Here is a 19488-nt window from a genome sequence, read left to right as displayed (position 1 = left end):
CAAGCAAATAAAAAGTAAAAAAATAAGCACAAAAGTTGTGTATTACCAACTTGTGACTTTTTACTTTTAAGCATTTTTTATAAGCCAATCCAAACACCCTCCAATATTGACATAGATTTTTTAAAGCCAAAAATACCAAATAAAACCTTTTAAAACTGCAATGATGAACACCCTAGGAAACTTGGAATTACACTTCTAGGGTTCAATAACAGTTGATGCGGAGCTACTCCATTTCTCACTACACTATCTCACTGTTAGTTCTGCTGCATTCTATTACTAACGAAAAAGGAAAAGATAAAAGCCCATCTTCCAAATTCTCCAGTAGGAACTGAAAAATTCCAAAAACAATGTGGAGGAATTTGCATAGAAAAATCACAAGATGTATTGAACAAAAAACTACATTTCACAACACAAATTATTATTGCAACTCTCCTCAACTTCCTCAGAATAACCAAATCTTAGTCCAAGAACTCACTCAAATTCTCAAACACAAGAAATGGAAAAGCCTCATTGAATCCTCCTCATACTCAAACCTACGCAAGAATCTAAACCCACATGTAATTCGCTCTGTTCTTGGTCAAGATCAATTGACTAACCACCTTGAACGTCTCCTCAGCTTCTTCCAATGGTCAAAACATAAAGTTGGTATTGACTCGGATTTGAATATTCACTCATTTTTAGCTTCTCTTTTATGTAGTAATAGCTTGTATGGTCCTGCTAATACTGTTCTTCAACTTGTGATAAGTTTTGGTTTGCCCCCTTCAGATGTTTTGAGTTCTATTCATAATTGTAAAAAAGAATTTGATGGGTCAAGAAAAAAATTTGATCTTGGGATATTTGGGTTGTTGATGGATAAGTATAGGGAAAAGGGGTTCTTGTTTGAAGCTTCTAGTGTTGTTTTTGCTCATAAAGATCTTGGTTATGTGCCTAGTTTGTTGTATTCTAATCGTTTATTGACTGATCTGTTGAAAGCTAGCAACTTAAAATTGTTTTGGCAAGTCTGTAAGGCAATGCATGAAGCGGATGTTAAGTTCGATGCCTTTGCGTATACGAACATGGTGGATGCTCATTGTAGAGAGGGGAATGTTAGCGAGGCCAAGAAAGTGTTTGCTGAGATGGAAGAGAAGGGGCATTGTCCGAATATGTTTACTTACAATTTTTTGATGAAGGGGTTGTTTAGAGGTGGACATGTAGATGAGGCAATTGAGCTTAAAAATTGCATGTTAGCCAAGTCGTTAGTCCCTAATATTTATGTTTATACCACGATTATTGATGGCCTTTGTGCTGCGAATAGATTTAGAGAGGCGATTATGGTATTAACTGAGATGAATGAGAGGGGAGTGAAGCCTGATACAGTTGTTTATGAAGCTTTACTTAACTATTACTTGAAACATGATGATGTGGGCAAGGCTTTCAAATTGAAGGATATAAAGGACGCTAAGGGCGTTGATTTAGCCCTGTGTAATACACTTCTTCGTGGGCTTTGCAAGTGTGGTAAGATGGAGAAGGCACAAGAACTTGTGGATGAGATGACTCAAGAAGGTATCGAGCCTGATTTGACAACTTATACCTTGTTGATTGAGGGACATTGTTGTCAAGGTGGTAATGTCGCTACTGTTTTGGAGCTTCTTGAAGAAATGAAGAAGAAAAATCTGGCCCCTGTTGAGTCAAGTTATTGTTTGATAATTGATTGTCTCTGCCGCAATAAAGATCTGAACACGGCTAGATCTTTTCTTCAAGACTTGATAAAGGAGAATTGGAAGCGAAATGCTCATACCTGGAGAACTTTGTTAATGACTTATTCTCGTAAAGGCTACTCACAACGGTTGAGGATGACTTTGGAGGCAATGCACGAGCAGGGGATTGAGCCAGCGACTCCCCATTACAATATTGTTATAAAGGGCCTCTGCAGGGCACGGAAGATGAAAACTGCTCACGCTTGCTTGGTTGAAATGTTGGATAGAGGCCTGAAACCGGACCAGTATACTTATGAAGCCTTCATTATTGGATATTGTGGAACGGGGGACTTGCAAAATGCAGGTAGCTACTTGTCTCAGATGCTACATCATGGGTTTAAGCCCAACAAATCTATTTATAGTGCTTTGATCAGTGCGAACTGCAAAAGAGGTAAGATAAGTGAAACTTTTGGGGTATTTAGAAGTATGCTTGCTCTGGGGGTTTTGGAAGTGCGTGACACCTACCTTGTCCTCCTTCGTAGTCTGTTGGTGAATGGAAAAATGCTAGAAGCAGCTGAAGTCATTTCAGAACTTCACGGCAAGCATCTGGTTGCTGACGTTTCCTCGTATGAAGCTCTCATCTGTTATTTCGTTGAACACTGTGAGATTGAAATGGCCTTTACCCTTTATGAGGAAACACAAAAGAGAGGTATCCGTCCCAGCTTACGTACTCGCAATCACTTAATTGTTGGGCTCTTTAGAGCAGGTCAAACGGAGAGAGCTAAAATGATATTAGATGTCATCTTTAAAGAAGGTTCAAGACCAAATAGAGCGACATACACTGCTGTGATATCTGGTTTAGCTGAAGGAGGACAGTTGTCCGAGGCATTTGGCCTGTTTGACTCTATGATACTTAGGGGGATCTCTCCACGTAGGATCATTTATAATGCTCTTTTTGATGGATGCTGTAAGACTGGGAACTTGCAGAAAGCTCAGGACTTGCTTCAGGAAATGTTGCAAATGGGAATAGCTTCTACTAAAGCTTTTAACACATTGATTGATAGACTCTTGAAGAATGGAAATGTGCTGGAAACTATGCAGTTGCTGGAAAATATGATAGAGGGATGCGTTGAAATTGATCAGGACACGTATGCGATGCTCGTTGAGCGCCTATGCAAGGATGGACTGATGAAGGAAGCAGAACTGCTGATATCAGAAATGCAACAAAGGCATCTCTTGCCTACCAGTGCAACTTACAGTAGAATTTTTCATGGCTATCATGTGATAGGTGAGAGATCAAGACTTTGTGCCTTGTTTCGAGAAATGGTGAAAAAGGGTGTCCATCCTGAGAATGGCACTCATTCTGTTGTTCTGGATGCTTTCTCTAAGCAAGGGAACTTACTTGATGCATTCGAGTTATTTATAGAAATGTTGAAGAAGGGCATGCCTCTAAGCGTAAGTGCCTGTGAGTTACTGATTGAAGCTTTATGCTTGGATAGGAAGTATGATAAAGCATTGGAATTTCTTCTTGAGTTGGGGGAGAAAGGGTTTGTGCTCAGTCGTATGAGCTGTAGTGCTATAGCTCGTAGTTTTTCGCTGAAAGGTGATACTGATACAGACGTAGTATGCCAGGTAATCACGGCTATGGCAAGATTTGGTTGGATTTCAGACTCCACTACTTTCTCTGATTTACTTAAGGATAGTAAAGTAGGTTCGTTAGTGACCGATGATGATGAAAATGATTCGCCCGAGGAGCATGCTGTGAGAAACCAAAGTACTGCTTCTTCAGAGGATGCAAAGAATGTTTTGAAGCAAGTTGGTTAAATGCTGTGTGTTCATAAGGCGATGAGAACAGCTGCTTCTCTGGAAGTGGAAGACAGCAAGAGATTTCACCACGGGCGTAGCTACACTAGAACCATTTCAATTTGGAGGCTTCTAGGCTAAAATGAATGGCAGCTTCTAGTACATAAAATGTTGATCACTTCATGAGGTAAGTGACTAGTCTTGTTCATATTCTGATTTTTTTAGAATAAGAGCTGTTTAACCATTACTGTATTGTTAGCTTACCTTGAGCTCATCCCCCATTTAACTTTACCATTTTTCAGGTCTCCATTAACAACCGGACCTGTTAGCTCAGACAAGAGGAAGCATATTTTGTTCCGCTCGAGTTAAGGAGAGAGTTTCCTAAACCCTTCAGGAGTGGTTTCATAACAAACAAGAAAAGTAAAGAATAGAGTTAACTTGCTGTTACATTTTCTTACTCTTCTTGAAGTTCACCAAAAAGAGGAAGAAGGCTACTTAACCATAGCAACATCTTGTTGCAATGTATATGCTTAGGGGTGGCAAAAGTAGCCCAAACCCATTTGACCAGCCCAACACGCCCAGGTTTTAACGTGCGTTAGTGCTAAGTGGTGCAGCTTGTTGGTTCTCCATATTGACTAGGCATTCTTAAAGCTAAAGGCCCGTAGCTCTTGGATTAAATTGTTTTCACATTTGCCTACTTAGTGTTGTCCTATTTTAATTATTTTTATTGGAGTAGTAATTTCTCATATTTTCATCTTATTTACAAATATCTACATAGTATGGACATGACTTTAAAGTGTTCTCATTATTTTTTGTTGGAACAAAGAGTAAGTGTTGAATAAAGCCAAATAAAATGAGATAGAACATCACAGAATTCTTGATATGTTGGAATTCTGAAAAGGATATGACCTATCATTCCTCTCAACAACATCAGGACTCTGAACATTAGAATTCAAATTACATTATTCTGATGTTTTTAGAATATCAGCTTTTTAACCATTGTGAGAGAGTAATTCCAGTCTGGAGATAAAGATGCATTCCTTAATTTTGAAGTATAAAATATGAATTTACTGCTATACATAAATCTGGACATGGTTACAAATTTGAGGAACATTTCAGCTCCCCCCTCCCTCTCTCCCCCACAAAAATAATAATTAAAATAAAATAAAATAGACAAAAGCCAAAAGGGGGAAAAGGAGGAAATGTATAATGACTTTAAATCATTTTCTCAAATTTATCAAGTTTGTTCACTCTTTGCATGGACCTAATAAAGAGAGTAAGGAAAACACCTGCATACAGAAAGATAAGGTTAATATTTGGCAGCAAAAACAAGTGCAATTAAAATTTACTAAACCTGAAGATAGTCTTTAAAAGATCACCTGCACCAATAAAAGATCCATTTGCAAATATTTGACTTCCTTGATTGCTAAATGTGACACCAAGATTTAGGAGCGTACCCCCTATAACTGTGTACATGGTTGCCATTTGAAGAATTGTAGCTTTTCGAGCTGCTCTCTCAGACTTAAAAAGGTCACAATTTCAAGAAGTATTAGAAAAATGAAATGATTTGCATTAGACTATTTGTTAGAGATGTTCATTCAATGTAGATCGCAGTCTAAGACCATAAGCTCGTTAACCAAATCGAATAATTGATGCAAGTCACACTAATTTCTATTGGACTAATTACCTCAAGGACCCTAACTCTGAGTTTTAAATCTCCGGATTCAAGCTGTTTAACGATCTCTTCTATCCGCTGAACTCTGTAAGGCATGGAAATAGTGTATGTCCGTGCCTGAAAGTATTTCACATAAGGTGGTATATACATCAGTGATGCTTATGTGAGAGGATCTTAAAACAAGAAATTGTTAGCAAGAAGCAAATTAAGGTTTGACAAGGTACATCATCGGCTTGTTTCCTTATTTCCTGAACAAGCTGAGGACCACTGCGCTGCTTCTGTCTCAAGTCCAATAGCTCCTGCAGAGTAAATCCAATAACATTAGATGATAAAAGGGGCTGCATTTTATTGTCTGAAGGTGTAGATGTTTGATCATCAACCTGTGCATATGGTGCTGCAATCTTAGGGAAGGAGAAATCAGGATCCAATATATAGCCGATTCCTGCAATAATACAACAACAGATGGAAACATTCAGTATCAAGTCTAAGATTGATAAAAGATGAGGAAATCTTGACATTTATATTAAACTAATGGAAGTTCCCCTGCTCTTTTCTAGAGAGAGAGAGAGAGAGAGAGAGAGAGAGAGAGAGAGAGAGAGAGAGAGAGAGAGAGAGAGAGAGCACCTTCAAGTGTGGAAAATGCCCTGAGCACAAATGTAAAAGTCGACGGAAAACGGAATGGTTGATCAGTCGCTATAGCAAACAAATCCTGCAATATCATCCTCTTGTTACATTTGTGAAACATGCAAAGGTAGTTTGAAATGAAAGTAACCTCTAGTTCTTCAAATTTCAGAGCTACGCAATTAATTATTTGAGTTCAAGTTTCAAGTTAGTTGAAAAGTCTAGTGTGTGTGATCCAACCGGCTTCACAAAACAGCTAATGATTCAGAAAACCATTAGAACTAATGCCAACACCAGCTAATTCTTTTTGCTTAATCAATGCTTTGTTTTGTTTGCTTGACTTGTTGGCCAACTAGATTATATTTTACTAGCCACCTCTTAAGTTCTAATCCTTGACAGTTATTAACAACCTCTCAAGTCCTTTAATATGTAATATAGAATACTGGTATACTAACTATTAATAGCGGACGAAGAAAAAATGCAAGCCTCTATGGCGTGTGCGAATAAGAATTTCTTCAGCTATGAATATAACTTCTTATTTGATAGCAGCGCGTAAAAAAATGTCAAAAAGTAAGTGCCTAGACATGGAACAAAAACAATGCAACACGTCTGTCTAAGTTCTTAAACCATTTTCCAATTTCTGATGTAGACTTTGCAAAAGACGATTTAGGATCTTGGGAATGTGAGTTTCAAGCAAAAAGGGATGCCATGAGAAACTAGGGCTAATCGACGTAAGCACCTTTTGAACGAGTGAATCATACAAATATTTGAAGCAAATATAATCCACCATATATTATTCTAGTTGATATCCTAATGTGCCAGAAGTACTAAGAAACTTTGTTATTTTAAAGAAAAAATTGCAAATTCTGCGTACCTCACCAATTGCAGACAAAGTCTGCTGTTGATCTGGTCTTTGATTCAACAAGTTATCCAAGAAAAACTGAATAGATCTCCTCACCTAAGAAGAACAAAAAGTTTTAGGTAGTGTCAATAGATAGCCAGTATTAGATAATACCTTAAATTTATTCGATCTTTTTTTTTCCTTTTTCTTTGCAGGGATTGGGGGTCAGGATATATAGCATACAGCTGACATGTCTCCTGTAGGCTGAAGTGCTCCCAGATCAATAAGTCCTTGCATAACCTGTGTAGACATAATATTTGTCTTATTAATGTATACAAAGGATTGGCTCTATCTACTCCATAGCATTTAGCAATCTCCGAACGCAAGAAAAATAAGTAAATGTCCTTCAACAGACAGGAGGAAAACCACACAAAAAAGAAAAAAAATAATTTTTAATAAAAATATGTATAAACATAGAGCTGGTTGGGACCATAACCATAGCAGGTGGTGTTTTTGCATCAGCTTGGACTAAGACTACTAAAGCGTATAAGCTTAGCTCAGCATTTGGGTTCCTAATTTTTTTAAAGTATAATCCAACAAAAGACGAGGGGTTGCTCTGATGGTAAGCAACCTCCACTTCCAACTAAGAGGTTGTTAGTTCGAGTCTTCTCAAGAGCAAGGTGGGAAGTTCTTGGAGGGAAGGATGCCGAGGGTCTACTTGGAAACAGCCTCTCTACCCCAGGGTAGGGGTAAGGTCTGCGTACACACTACCCTCCCCATACCCCACTAAGTGGGATTATACTGGGTTGTTATAATCCAACAAAAGAAACACTAGACTGACCTTTTTCGCGTCCTTTTCATAAACAGCATAAAAAAGACCCAACAATCTCTCTCTTGTGAAACTCTTGATGTCTCCCATCATACCAAAGTCATAATAGATTAAAGCTTCGTCAGTGTCAATTGCAAGATTTCCCGGATGTGGATCAGCATGGAAAAAACCAGTCCTCAGTATCTGCATTTAGGTAATGTCAGGAAAAGTAGTACCAAACACAGGAAAATAGCAACTACGTAGCTGATTCGCATTTATCCTGCTAATTTAGAATGATCACAAAATTAAGTAACAACAACAACAACAACCCAGTATAATCCCACTTAGTGGGGTCTGGGGAGGATAATGTGTACGCAGACCTTACCCCTACCCTGGGGTAGAGAGGCTATTTCCAAATAGACCCCCGGCATCCTTCCCTCGAAGAACTTCCCACCTTGCTCTTGGGGAGACTCGAACTCACAACCTCTTGGTTGGAAGTGGAGGTTGCTTACAAAATTAAGTAACTCACCTGAATTAAGTAGGCTTCAATGGCACGTGAAGCAATTCGGGATCGGCTATAACCCCGTGCATCTATTTGATCTAATTGATTGATCTTTATCCCTGCTCATTACGGTAATGAAATCTTAAGCAGATAAATCAAATGAAAGTATTTATTGAACAAAAAGGAGGAGAAAGCACAGAGAGAATTCTACCTGGGACATATTCCAGAGTCAAAACCTTCGTTGCTGTATAGTCCCAGTATACCAGCTATTTTGGAACAGAGAAAGGTAAAGTTAAGAAAGAAAGTATTACAAAATGACTTATAGTAACAACCAGTAATAGAAGGAAGAAACTGTCACGAAAAATGCCAGATTGACAGAAATGTTCTTTTGTTTGCACTGCCCACCTCTCCTTCACCCTTTCCCCACAAAATGATTGATGAAATAGAGGCCGAATAATTAACTGCTAATGTGAAAAACAAAAACAGAAAATTATAAATTATTGTTGGAACTTGGAAGGAAACATACAGGCACTCGGACCCACTTTATATTGCGAAAGTCTCGACGAAATCTATCAGCATTCTTCCCTTCATTTATATAATCGATTTCCTCATACAATATCCTGAAAGTTTTCATGAAGACAAAGTTTAGAAGACATTTATCCTTTCTTTTTAACATAACATTGGAGGATTCTAATTGAATCTCAACCAAATGGTGACTTGTTGGACACTGAATTATCCAAAAAAACAAAGATAAGCTTATGAGAAGTAATACTGAAAATAAGTAGAGGATATAGAATACTGAGTAAAGCAACTCTAACTGAGAATCAAGGTCTGCAGTTCTTGCCAGATAACAGATGTGCATTCTTTAAGTTTGACTTCTGAACCTTTATCGTCCCTGAGGTCACATGGTCTTGCGCAATTTTCACCCTCAAACTTCTTTTCTGAAACTTCCTCTTTTTTTAAATAATGTGAAAACCAATATCAATGGAAGGGGTTCGACAACTAGATGACTTCATTGGCTAGAATGAAAAGAAAGGTTGAATTGTTTAACTAATTCAACAAGAGATAGGGAAGTGGGATGAGTAATAAAATAGCATAAAGGGGAGAAAATTGCTTGTTCTAGCTACTGCCAATTAGTCTTAGCTTCTTAAGAGGATGGATTAGAAAATTCTGGCTTACTTAGCACATTCTTCATATATTCCTATCCAGTCCCGAGTTGGACCGCCGAGAGTTTCACTTTTCTGAAAGTACTCCGCAATCAACTTCAAATTTTCTGCATCAAAAGAAGAATGATTTGAATTTCCAGTAAATATTAAGCAAGATTGACTAACTTTAGCGCATAATACTTACTCAGATCAATGTCAAATAGTTTCTTTAGGCCGGGTCTCTGAACTTTTACAACAACTTTCTCACCATTATGTAAGATAGCCCGATGCACCTAACAGCATTTTAGGAACATGAAAATCAGGAAGAATTACTTGCAGCACATCGAAGACTAGTTGCACAATGTCTAGCTACAATCTAAATAAACGGTTAACCATTTGATGGAATGTATAACATCAATTCAGAGCTTAAAGAACACATTTCACTTCTAAGATACAAAAGAAAAATATAAATAAATCAAACACCTGACCAAGACTAGCTGCTGCAATGGGTTGATCTTCAAACTCTTTATACAAAATATCAACTGGAACTCCCAGCTCCTTTTTAATAAACTCTTTTGCTTTCTTCGGGGAGAAGGCAGGTACTCTGTCCTGAATGATTACAATGAAATATAAAATCAAAGTCATGCTCGGATAATTCAGTTCAAGCGTGAACTAATACACAGATAATTTTGCAAGTGATTGAGGAGAGCAGGTTCACTTTCTCAGAGAGAAGCCACGCTATACCTGCAACTTAGCAAGCTCGTCAACAAATTCTCGAGGAAATAGATCCGATCTAGTAGAGGATAACTGCCCAAGTTTGATAAAAGTAGGACCAAGCTGCAGCACACATTCTCTTAACCATGACGCAGTTCCACGTCTTCTGATTTTCTGCAGGTACAAAGCTTGTAACTCATAATACTCATAAAACCACATAATCCGAGAAGACGAGGAAGTGATGTGAGAGTATGATTGTATGATTTCTTCTCCGGACTTGGTGCTGTGTTACCCTCAAATATCAATTCAAATTGAATATAGAGAGAAGAGAAAAACTAACCTGTTTATCTTCAGTGAAGCCTCCCACATATGTCCATTTTGCATTGTCCAAGAATACACGAACCCGTAATGAAAGGACAAAGGACCACACATCTATACTTCTTTGGACTGAGTTGTAGTTCTCATTAGCCCAGCTGAAACCTTCATCTGAAGGTAAAACCTTTAGACCTTCAACGGGCGGAAGTTCTTTAGATTTTTGTTTCTTCACAGGGGCTGGAGCAGCAACTCGCTTAACTATACTTGCGCCATTAATTCTTTGTGTGGAACCATTGACTATCTCAGCACCATTTACCGACTGCACTTTTCTCTTTGTGACTTCACTCGTAGGTACCATTTTAACTGGACGACCATTTATACCAACTTTTTCAGGGGACTCAGTTTGTTGCATTTGCACTTTTAGCCGGTGAATCTTTCTAGGTGGTTTACCATATTGTCTATCAAATTTTGACAAGAATAGGATAGAGATTGAGCCTGAAGAACTGAGGTTGTTTACATTGCTTCCATGATTTATCAGTTCTCCTCTGCGGCAATAACAGCTTTGAGAAGCTAACATTGCCGCCATTTATGATATGAAACCTGAACATGAGCCAATTAAGAGATCAAAAATGTTTATTAGAGCCAGCAATAAGCAAACTTCAACTCCTTCACTAGGAGTAGTAAAGAAAGAGCTATTACATCAAGAATAAAGAAACTATAATCAATATAATTAAACAAAATGGTCATACATGGTAGCTCATAAAACATTTTACATCTACAACTACGAGCAATTTGCATGAGAATATTAGTATTGCGCAATCTGCCTTCCAGGGTAGGGGGTAAGGCTGCGTACATCTCACCCACCCCACACCCCACACCCCACTTGTGAGAATTCACTGGTTTTTTTTTGGTTGAACCAACATCAAATTCTTTACCAAATCACTTGCCTCCTTTATAACCACAACAATTGTTTCCCTCCTATCTTTAATTTGATCACTCAAGTTTGTTCAAACACAATTGTTCAGGAACAGCTAGATTTAAAATATTAAGAAATTCCTTTGCACATTCTGATTCATCAGCCCCTATCCCCAGGAACTAAATTATGCATCCCCTTGACACAATCTAGTCAATCAACTACTCCTCAATCCTGAATTAATTTGGTTTTGTCTATGAATCGCCGATATCCATTCCGCTCTATTCAGGACCATTTCATCCCAATTCTAAGTACCTGACCTTTTAAGGAAAATAAGATTCGATCTTTAAATCTCACACTGACCCTACATGGACATACAAGCCTCTACAACAACAATAACAACTACGTCTTAGTCTCAAACAAGTTGGAGTTGACTATATGAATCCTCATTTCTCCATGTACGCTCAACTCATGTACATACAAGCCTCTAACCAGAACAAAAAGACACAGACAAACGGCGGGCCTATCATTCGCATATCAACACTTTGGTCAGTTGTATTTGACACAAAATAACAGACAGTGGCATGACAAAATAAACATAGCCATGAATAATTCAGAGTCAGTGAAACCAATAAACATATTATCCAAGAAAAAGGGAATAATAGATTCTATTAACAACAAAAGCAGGGAAAACATCAATCTTGAACTCACACTCTAAAGTTTCACATACAAATCCCATCATAGCAATCCTAATAAAAAGTCAAACTTTTCCCACCCCACTTACCAAAATACGCATTAGGATCTAAAATAGTGAGAGAGCAGAAGCACTTACAGTGAATTGAAGAAGAAGAAGAAGAAGAAGAAGAAGAAGAACAAGAATCACAATCAGAGCCTTTCAAATTGTTAATCAATCTTCTATAAAAAAAAATTGAACACTTTTAAAAGAAGTGAGTTTGGTTATAGTTTCTGCTGCCAAATTGTTGGGTCACTTAGTTTGGTCTGTTTGCTCTCAAAAGAAAAGCTGAAAAAAGAGCAAACACTTAACGTGCACTCTTGGCACTTCCTTTTGATATTTTTGTTTCTTTTCAGTTTATTCACAAAATCATAAACTTGACAATTTTCAGTGAAGGAACTAACTAACAGACAAAGAAGAGAAAATGGGATATTGAAATGAATAACCACCACCATTTCCATTGCGTTGTCCACCTAATTTCCTTTTATTTCTTTTGGTTGACTGTTACTGGTGCTCTGACGTGTTCATTTTATTCTCCTTACAACTCATACTCTCACTCTTTTCACATATAAAAATCAACAAAGGGACGGACGGGAAGGAATGTAAAAATGTTTTAACCCACCTTACTATAAAAATTATATGACGTCTTATTTTTAAGATTACGAATTATATATTTTAAGAAGTCTTGCCTATAAATATATATATTTTATTTTCTTGTACTACAGTGTCTTGTTTCAATTATTGAATGCGTCTATTACGAAAAAAAGTTAGAAGTATCAATTATATCGTACAATTTAAGGGAACATGTGGTTCGCATCTTAGCTTCCATGTGCTTCTTTTTGTTATAAAATTTTAGTTTTAGGAATATAAAAGAGAAATTATTACCTAACTTTTTTATATTAAGTACTTTATCGAAATTATCCTTGTAAAAAAGGATATTAATTCATTGACATTAATAAAAAGTATAAATATGTAAGTACAAAAGATTGTGGCGTAATGATCAATAAAATGATAAAAATTATGTTGGACCAATGTCGAAATAGGAACCAAATACTTATTAATTCCCTATTTAATCCAAAAGCTTTAACTACTTAATTAATTAAGCCCTGAAAGTTTGTACGTAGTATTGGCACCTATGCATATTTATGCTAAATATTTGGAAAAATTACATAGAATAGCTGCTTTCAAAATAATAACAAGCAAAATGTATATTTTTTTTTATATATATAGGGTCGTTAGCCAACAACTTAAAACGACCATCTTTGCAAAATGTCCGTTTTGTAGCGGTTAGCTAACGAACAGATTCAAGAAAAAACTTTAATTGTAATTGGGCTGGGAGGCCCACTAGTCTCCCTCCTGGGCTGACTCACTTCAGACCGGTCGGGGAGAAATTCAAAAATAGCCAGATTTATAACTGGTCGTTTAAAAATAGCCCAATTTAAAAAATAATCAAAATTTAGCCACTTTTCATGTAACGATAAATCCGAGCGAAAACATTGTTCAAAACCCGAAAAATACGCCAGTATATTATACTGGAGTTCCAGCATAAGTATGCTTGAACTCCAACATATTATGCTGGAGTTCCAAGATAAGTATGAGAATTCCAGCATAATATGATGGAGTTCCAGCATAAGTGCACTAGAACTCCAGCATAATATACTGGAGTTCCAGCAAGTATAATTGTGCAGTATAATATACTGAAGTTTGGAGCATCGGTGCTCCAGTCTCCAGTATATTATACTAGAGCCAGCAAAGTATATTGGTCCAGCATAATATGCTGGAGTTCATACACAGGTGCACCGAACTCCAGTATATTATGCTGGACCGTTCTCTGTTGCAGCAAAATAGTGGCTATTTTTTATTGACTTCGTAAATGCTGGCTATTTTTGAATGACCAGTCCGAAAACTGGCTATACCGTGCTATTTTTATCGAGGAGTTGGGGGCTTTTAGCAGGAATCTTTACACAAAGAGCCGTCCATATTCACTGTTTACTTTTTTTAGCCATGTACATAGTTTGTAAATTTATTATACATAATTATACACATATAATATATAAATTATGTATATATTATACCTTCACCGGCTATTTTTAGTTTAAGAGGTTGGGTGGACGACTATTTGGGTTAATTCTTCTTTAACATATTCGGTTGGTCAGCTAAATTTTTAGTATATTATGCTGGAATATTTTCTATATTTCGAATAGTGTTTTCGTTCAGATTTATCTTTACATAAAAGTGGCTAAATTTTGATTACTTTTGAAATTGTGGCTATTTTTCAATTACCAATCGTAAATATGGCTATTTTTAAATTTCACCCGTTTTCTTTTCGCTTTTCTTTCTTTAGAAGGTTAGCTCACCATGTATAATTATCACCAACTGTTATGTTAATTGACCACTAAACAACTATTTTTTTATTCTAATTTATGTGACATACTTTTTTTAATTGGTCGTAAAAAAGAATGTTTAATTTCCTTATTTAAAAATAATTTAATTTTAGAATTTTATTTTATTCGTAATGAGATGATTTATGACTATACAAATGTCTATAGCTTATTTTAAATCACAAATTTTGAAAGTCTTACCTTAAGTTTTTTGTAAGGCTCCGTAAAATTTTACTTAAAATTCGGAATTTCGTGGTGCAAAGTTAGATTTATGAGTTATAATAAGTAGAAACTCTTCGGACTTTTTGGATAGAACAGTACACTTCAGAGTTAAAGAAAAATATTTTGCAGAAGTGTACATTTTTGCGGGCCATTATGCGGCCGCATAATAACTTTGCGGGTCACATTTTGGCCCGCAGAGTGAGGCAGTCTTTTTGCCCAATTTTGAGGTCAGTTTCGTGGACAATTATGCGAACGCATAACCATTTCGCGCGGCACACTTTGGTTGCATAATCGTCCTTGAACTTTTGCGAAGGGAGGTTTTGCGGCACATTATGCGAACGTAGAACAGGTCTGCAGACCGCATATTTGTTGCAAACCGGAGCAGAAAATTCAAGTCCCTGAGGGCCATTTTTCGCGGACCACATAGCCATTATGCGCTCGCATATGCAACCGCAGATCCGTGTCGGAGCTCCAAATTTTTAATTTTCAGACCCGATCCTATGTCGATATATCATATGCTATAGCTCATTTTGAGCCTATTTTCTGATACCTTTAAAGTGAAAAAGAGGGTCCTAGAGGGAGAAAGGTTCTTCGTAAAAAAAATTACTCAATCCTTGCTTAAAACCTTGACGATTGTCAAGTAAAGTTCACTAAGTCTTCATCTTAAAGGTAAGAATTTATGCCCTAGCTCTTAATTTCAAAATTTCTTCTAAAAATGGGTAATTAGCAAGATGGTTCATGGGTTTGAGGGTTGTCTATTTTGCATGATGTGTGGTGCAAGAATGTGGGAGGATTGTGAGCTAAAAATGGTAAAAGATGGGAGGTGTAATGATGGAATCTTGCACAAAAGGGTCTTAAAACGTAATGCACACCTAGTGTTTGATAATGTGCTGAAATGATCTAGAATCTTGATTATCCTTCTAATTCTTGAATCAACTTGTTATATTCCTAAAAAAGATTGAAGGTTCTAAGAGTTCCAGAATTATTGTAGAATTTAAGGAAAGCTCTATTGAGGTATGTATGGCTAAAAATCCCTCTTCTTAGAATTGCACCCATTGGTGTTCATGCTATTAGTGTAAGTCCCAAATTGCTCGTTAAGAAATTACTATTTCGAAATGTTCTTGTGTTGAAAAACATATATGTCCCAAGGCTTTCATCATGTTATCTTATTATTTGAAGGTGTGTTAAAATACAGAATATGCGCTACAAATGCCTAGACTTCAAGTCAATTTGAATAAAGATTGTTATGCCAAAGCATGTAAAAGCCTCTATATGCCTGATAAGTAGGGATTTTAACGAGTTTCATGCTCCTTATTGCCTATGCTTTGATTATAAATTGTTACAAAATAGTCTCAAAAGTCTCATAATTTGTGTTTGATTGCAGGTTTGATCGACAAAGTGACGAAATGTCAAAGATCGGCTAAAAAGGAGTGAAACCTGCTCAAGTATCACAGACAAAGTAAAATGACGGCAAACAAGCCTAGTGCGGACCGCACAAAGTCGAATGCGGCCGCACTAGGTGATTCGGAGAGATGGCAAAACCAGGCTTCAGGCAACGCGGCCGCAGTATACATTGCGGGGTCCGCAGTAAAGGTTCCACGGCCGCACTACCTTTTTGAGCGGTCCGCGGAAGAGAGATTCAGAGAGATGGAAAATGCCAAAGTTCAAGCCATGCGGTCCGCGGTCATGATTGTGCAGACCGCGCCAGCTGCCTCTGCGGCCGCGGTCCATTCTACGCAGTCCGCGTAGCCCAAGCTCAGAGAGCCCAGAATTGAAGTCCAAGAGCCTAGTGCGACCGTTGTCCATTTTATACTGCCCGCACTGACCCTGCAGGGGTAATTTTGTCCAGTTTTTCTAGCCTAGTATAAATAGAATATTTTACCATTTTTAGGTCATCAGTTATTTCCAGAACGTAGCTGCGCTCGTGAGAAGATATTGTGTAGCCATTTTTTGGCATCTTAACTTAGATTTTACGATAGATTCTCTGTATTTACATTAGCTTTTAAATTAATATGTCTTGTTGTTCATCTATTTCTCTATTTTCTCCTTCAAGCATGAGTAGCTAAACCCATTAGCTAGGGTTGTGGCTCAACCCTAGTGTGTGTAATTGATGGGTGTTGCCAACTATTGTTAGATTGACTATGGGTGTTTGTTATTTGGGTCAATTTTATGGTTTAATCTATGAATTGGTGGTTGCAAACACTGGTTTGTACTAAGTTGACTTGGCTCTTCTTGAGAAAGAGAACCTAAGTCTCCAAAATTGACCCAACAAGGAATTGGGATGGACTCAAGAGAATTGATAGTCCCAATTAAAGGGTTAAACCTCGAGAGAGTAATTACCCAACTTGAACCCTAGTTGCTTGAGCTAATTTGCCTACCCATTTGGTCTTTCGAGAGTCAATTAGACAAAATCACTCTCTCTACCGAGAGGTGTGAGAGTGGGTAAAATTGTGCAACGGTTATAGCATATTTCCCCAATCATGTCAATCGAACTTTAGAAGCATTTATCTGTCAATTAGCCACCTAGGTGAAAGCATATTTGTCGTGAAGGTACTTCATTTTGTCCTTATACAAGGATGAACTTGAGTGGGCATGGAATCTAAACTCATCGAGATCATTGAGTTGTTCAACACGAAGATTTGCCGCAACATCCCATTCCAAATTCAACTTCTTCAAAGCCCACATGGCCTTGTGCTCTAACTCAACCGGAAGATGACAAGCTTTTCCAAACACCAACAGATACGGAGATATACCCAATCGGAGTTTTGTAAGCCGTCCGATAAGCCCATAGAGCATCATCCAACTTCTTCGACCAATCGGTCCTATTTGCATTGACTGTCTTTGACAAGATACTTTTAATTTCTCTGGTGGAGACTTCCACTTGACCACTAGCTTGAGGATGATAAGGGGCCGAAACTTTATGATTGACACCATACTTGGAAAGCAATGTGTCAAAATCTTTATTGCAAAAGTGAGACCCCCCATCACTAATAATCACACGAGGAGTGCCAAACCTTGTGAAGATGCTCTTTTTAAGAAATGCAACAACACTCCGGGCTTCATTATTAGGCAAAGTCACGGCTTCAACCCATTTTGAGACATATTCAACCGCCACGAGAATGTAAGTATTCCCACAAGAGCTAACAAATGGACCCATGAAATCGATGCCCCAAACATCAAAGATATCCACTTTAAGAATGGTATTGAGAGACATCTCATCCCTTTTTGAAATTATGCCCATGCTTTGGCACTCATCACACCTCTTCACCAAATCGCTCGCATCTTTGAACAAGGTGGGCCAATAGAATCCACAACTAAGAACTTTCGAGGCGGTCCTTACCCCATCATGATGGCCACCATAGGCTGAAGAATGGCAAGCCTCTAAGATACTCAATTGTTCTTCCTCCGGGACACATCTACGAATCACACCATCCATGCAAATCTTGAACAAGTATGGCTCATCCCAATAAAAATCCAAGCTATCCCGCTTGAGCTTCCACTACAAAAAAAACTAGATTTAGCTACGAACGTCGTCGTTAATCTGTCGCTAAAATGCTCGTTGCTAGAAGAATCTTTTGATAATCCGTTGCTAATCCGTCGCTAAATGAGATTAGCGACGGATTTTTTTGTTTAGCTACAGATTTTGTCCATCGCTAAACCTTGGTTTTTTTAGTAGTGTTCTTCATTTGGTTAGAAGAGAGCTCATACGGAATTATTCCGGTCACAAGGTAATTGGCAACATCGGCAAACCATGGCATATCATTCATTGACACCGAAAGGAGTTTTTCGTTGAGAAATGAATCATTTATCTCAAGGCCATCACAAGGTCTCCCCTCCTCCTCCAAACGGGACAAGTGGTCCGCCACTTAATTCTCACTACCTTTCCGGTCCACAATTTCTAGATCAAACTCTTGGAGTAGTAGCACCCATCTCATCAATCTTGCCTTGGAGTCTTTCTTTGTCATCAAGTACCTAAGGGCGGCATGATCGGTGTGCACTATAACTTTGGCCCCCATAAGATAAGGTCGAAACTTTTCCATAGCAAACACAATAGCCAACAACTCTTTCTCGGTGACTGTATAGTTCCTTTGAGCCTCATTCATGGTCTTACTTGCGTAGTACACCGGATGAAACATCTTATTGATCCTTTGGCCCAAAACAGCCCCAACCGCAACGTCACTAGCATCGCACGTGAGCTCAAAAGGCAATCTCCAATTTGGTGCGGTAATGATGGGGGTATAAGTCAACTTGATCTTGAGAAGCTCGAATGCTTGCATACAACTCTCATCGAACAAAAACTTTGCATCTTTCTCTAGCAACTTGCACAAAGGGTGTACCACTTTGAAAAAATCTTTTATGAACCTCCGGTAAAAACCCGCGTGCCCAAGAAAACTCCTCACCCCTTTGACAGAAATAGGGGGAGGAAGCCTTGAAATCACCTCTATCTTGGCTTTGTCAACTTTAATTCCATGCTTTGAGATTTTGTGACCCAACACTATACCCTCTTCAACCATGAAATGACATTTTTCCCAATTGAGTATGAGGTTTGTGTCTTCACACCAGGCCAACACTCTATCCAAATTACCCAAACACTCTTCAAAGGAATCACCAACTACGCTGAAATCATCCTTGAAGACCTCCAATATATCTTCCACCATGTCGGTGAAAATAGCTATCATGCATCTTTGGAATGTCGCCGGAGCATTACACAATCCGAACGACATTCGAGAGAAGGCGAAGGTTCCATATGGACAAGTAAAGGTGGTCTTCTCTTGGTCCTCCAGGGCAATTAAGATTTGATTATACCCCGAGTAACCATCCAAAAAGAAATAAAAAGCACGCCCCGCGAGACGATCAAGCATTTGGTCAAGGAATGGCAATGGGAAATGGTCCTTTCGGGTCACCTTGTTTAGCTTGCGGTAGTCCATGCAAACTCTCCAACCTATGATTGTCCGAGTAGGAATAAGTTCATTGTTGTCATTGGTCACCACAGTTATACCACCCTTCTTCGGTACACATTGCACCGGAGAAGTCCACGAGCTATCAGAAATGGGGTACACAACCCCGGCATCCAACCATTTGATCACCTATTTCTTCATAACTTCTTTCATAGCCTCGTTCAATCTTCTTTGATGCTCC

General features: G+C 38.1%; 2 protein-coding genes across 3 annotated transcripts; one reads left to right on the top strand and one right to left on the bottom strand.

The window, feature by feature from the left end:
• The first annotated feature begins 169 nt into the window (after positions 1–169).
• Positions 170–4225, top strand: LOC107831019 (uncharacterized). The gene is made up of 2 exons (XM_016658730.2): positions 170–3666; positions 3782–4225. Exon 1 carries the CDS (start codon positions 348–350, stop codon positions 3498–3500), a length of 3153 nt encoding a protein of 1050 aa, XP_016514216.2. The 5' UTR covers positions 170–347; the 3' UTR covers positions 3501–3666; positions 3782–4225.
• Positions 4226–4500: 275 nt separating this feature from the next.
• LOC107831020 (protein ACTIVITY OF BC1 COMPLEX KINASE 7, chloroplastic) lies at positions 4501–12219 on the bottom strand. 2 transcript variants are annotated; one of them, XM_016658731.2, is made up of 18 exons: positions 11846–12219; positions 10126–10700; positions 9816–9959; positions 9555–9680; positions 9277–9364; positions 9106–9199; positions 8453–8546; positions 8138–8192; positions 7954–8045; positions 7458–7628; positions 6860–6916; positions 6650–6733; positions 5779–5863; positions 5535–5596; positions 5379–5453; positions 5167–5271; positions 4859–5000; positions 4501–4768 (listed from the first exon to the last, which is right to left on the bottom strand). In XM_016658731.2, exons 2-18 carry the CDS (start codon positions 10684–10686, stop codon positions 4695–4697), a joined length of 2109 nt encoding a protein of 702 aa, XP_016514217.1. In that variant the 5' UTR covers positions 10687–10700; positions 11846–12219; the 3' UTR covers positions 4501–4694. The 2 variants fall into 2 exon arrangements, with proteins under 2 accessions (XP_016514217.1, XP_075079544.1); XM_075223443.1 differs by lacking the exon at positions 7458–7628.
• Between the last annotated feature and the right edge of the window lie 7269 nt (positions 12220–19488).

This window comes from Nicotiana tabacum, chromosome 10 (assembly GCF_000715075.1).
Source record: "Nicotiana tabacum cultivar K326 chromosome 10, ASM71507v2, whole genome shotgun sequence".
Classification (NCBI taxonomy): Eukaryota; Viridiplantae; Streptophyta; class Magnoliopsida; order Solanales; family Solanaceae; genus Nicotiana; species Nicotiana tabacum.
This window is presented reverse-complemented; position numbering and strand designations above follow the sequence as displayed.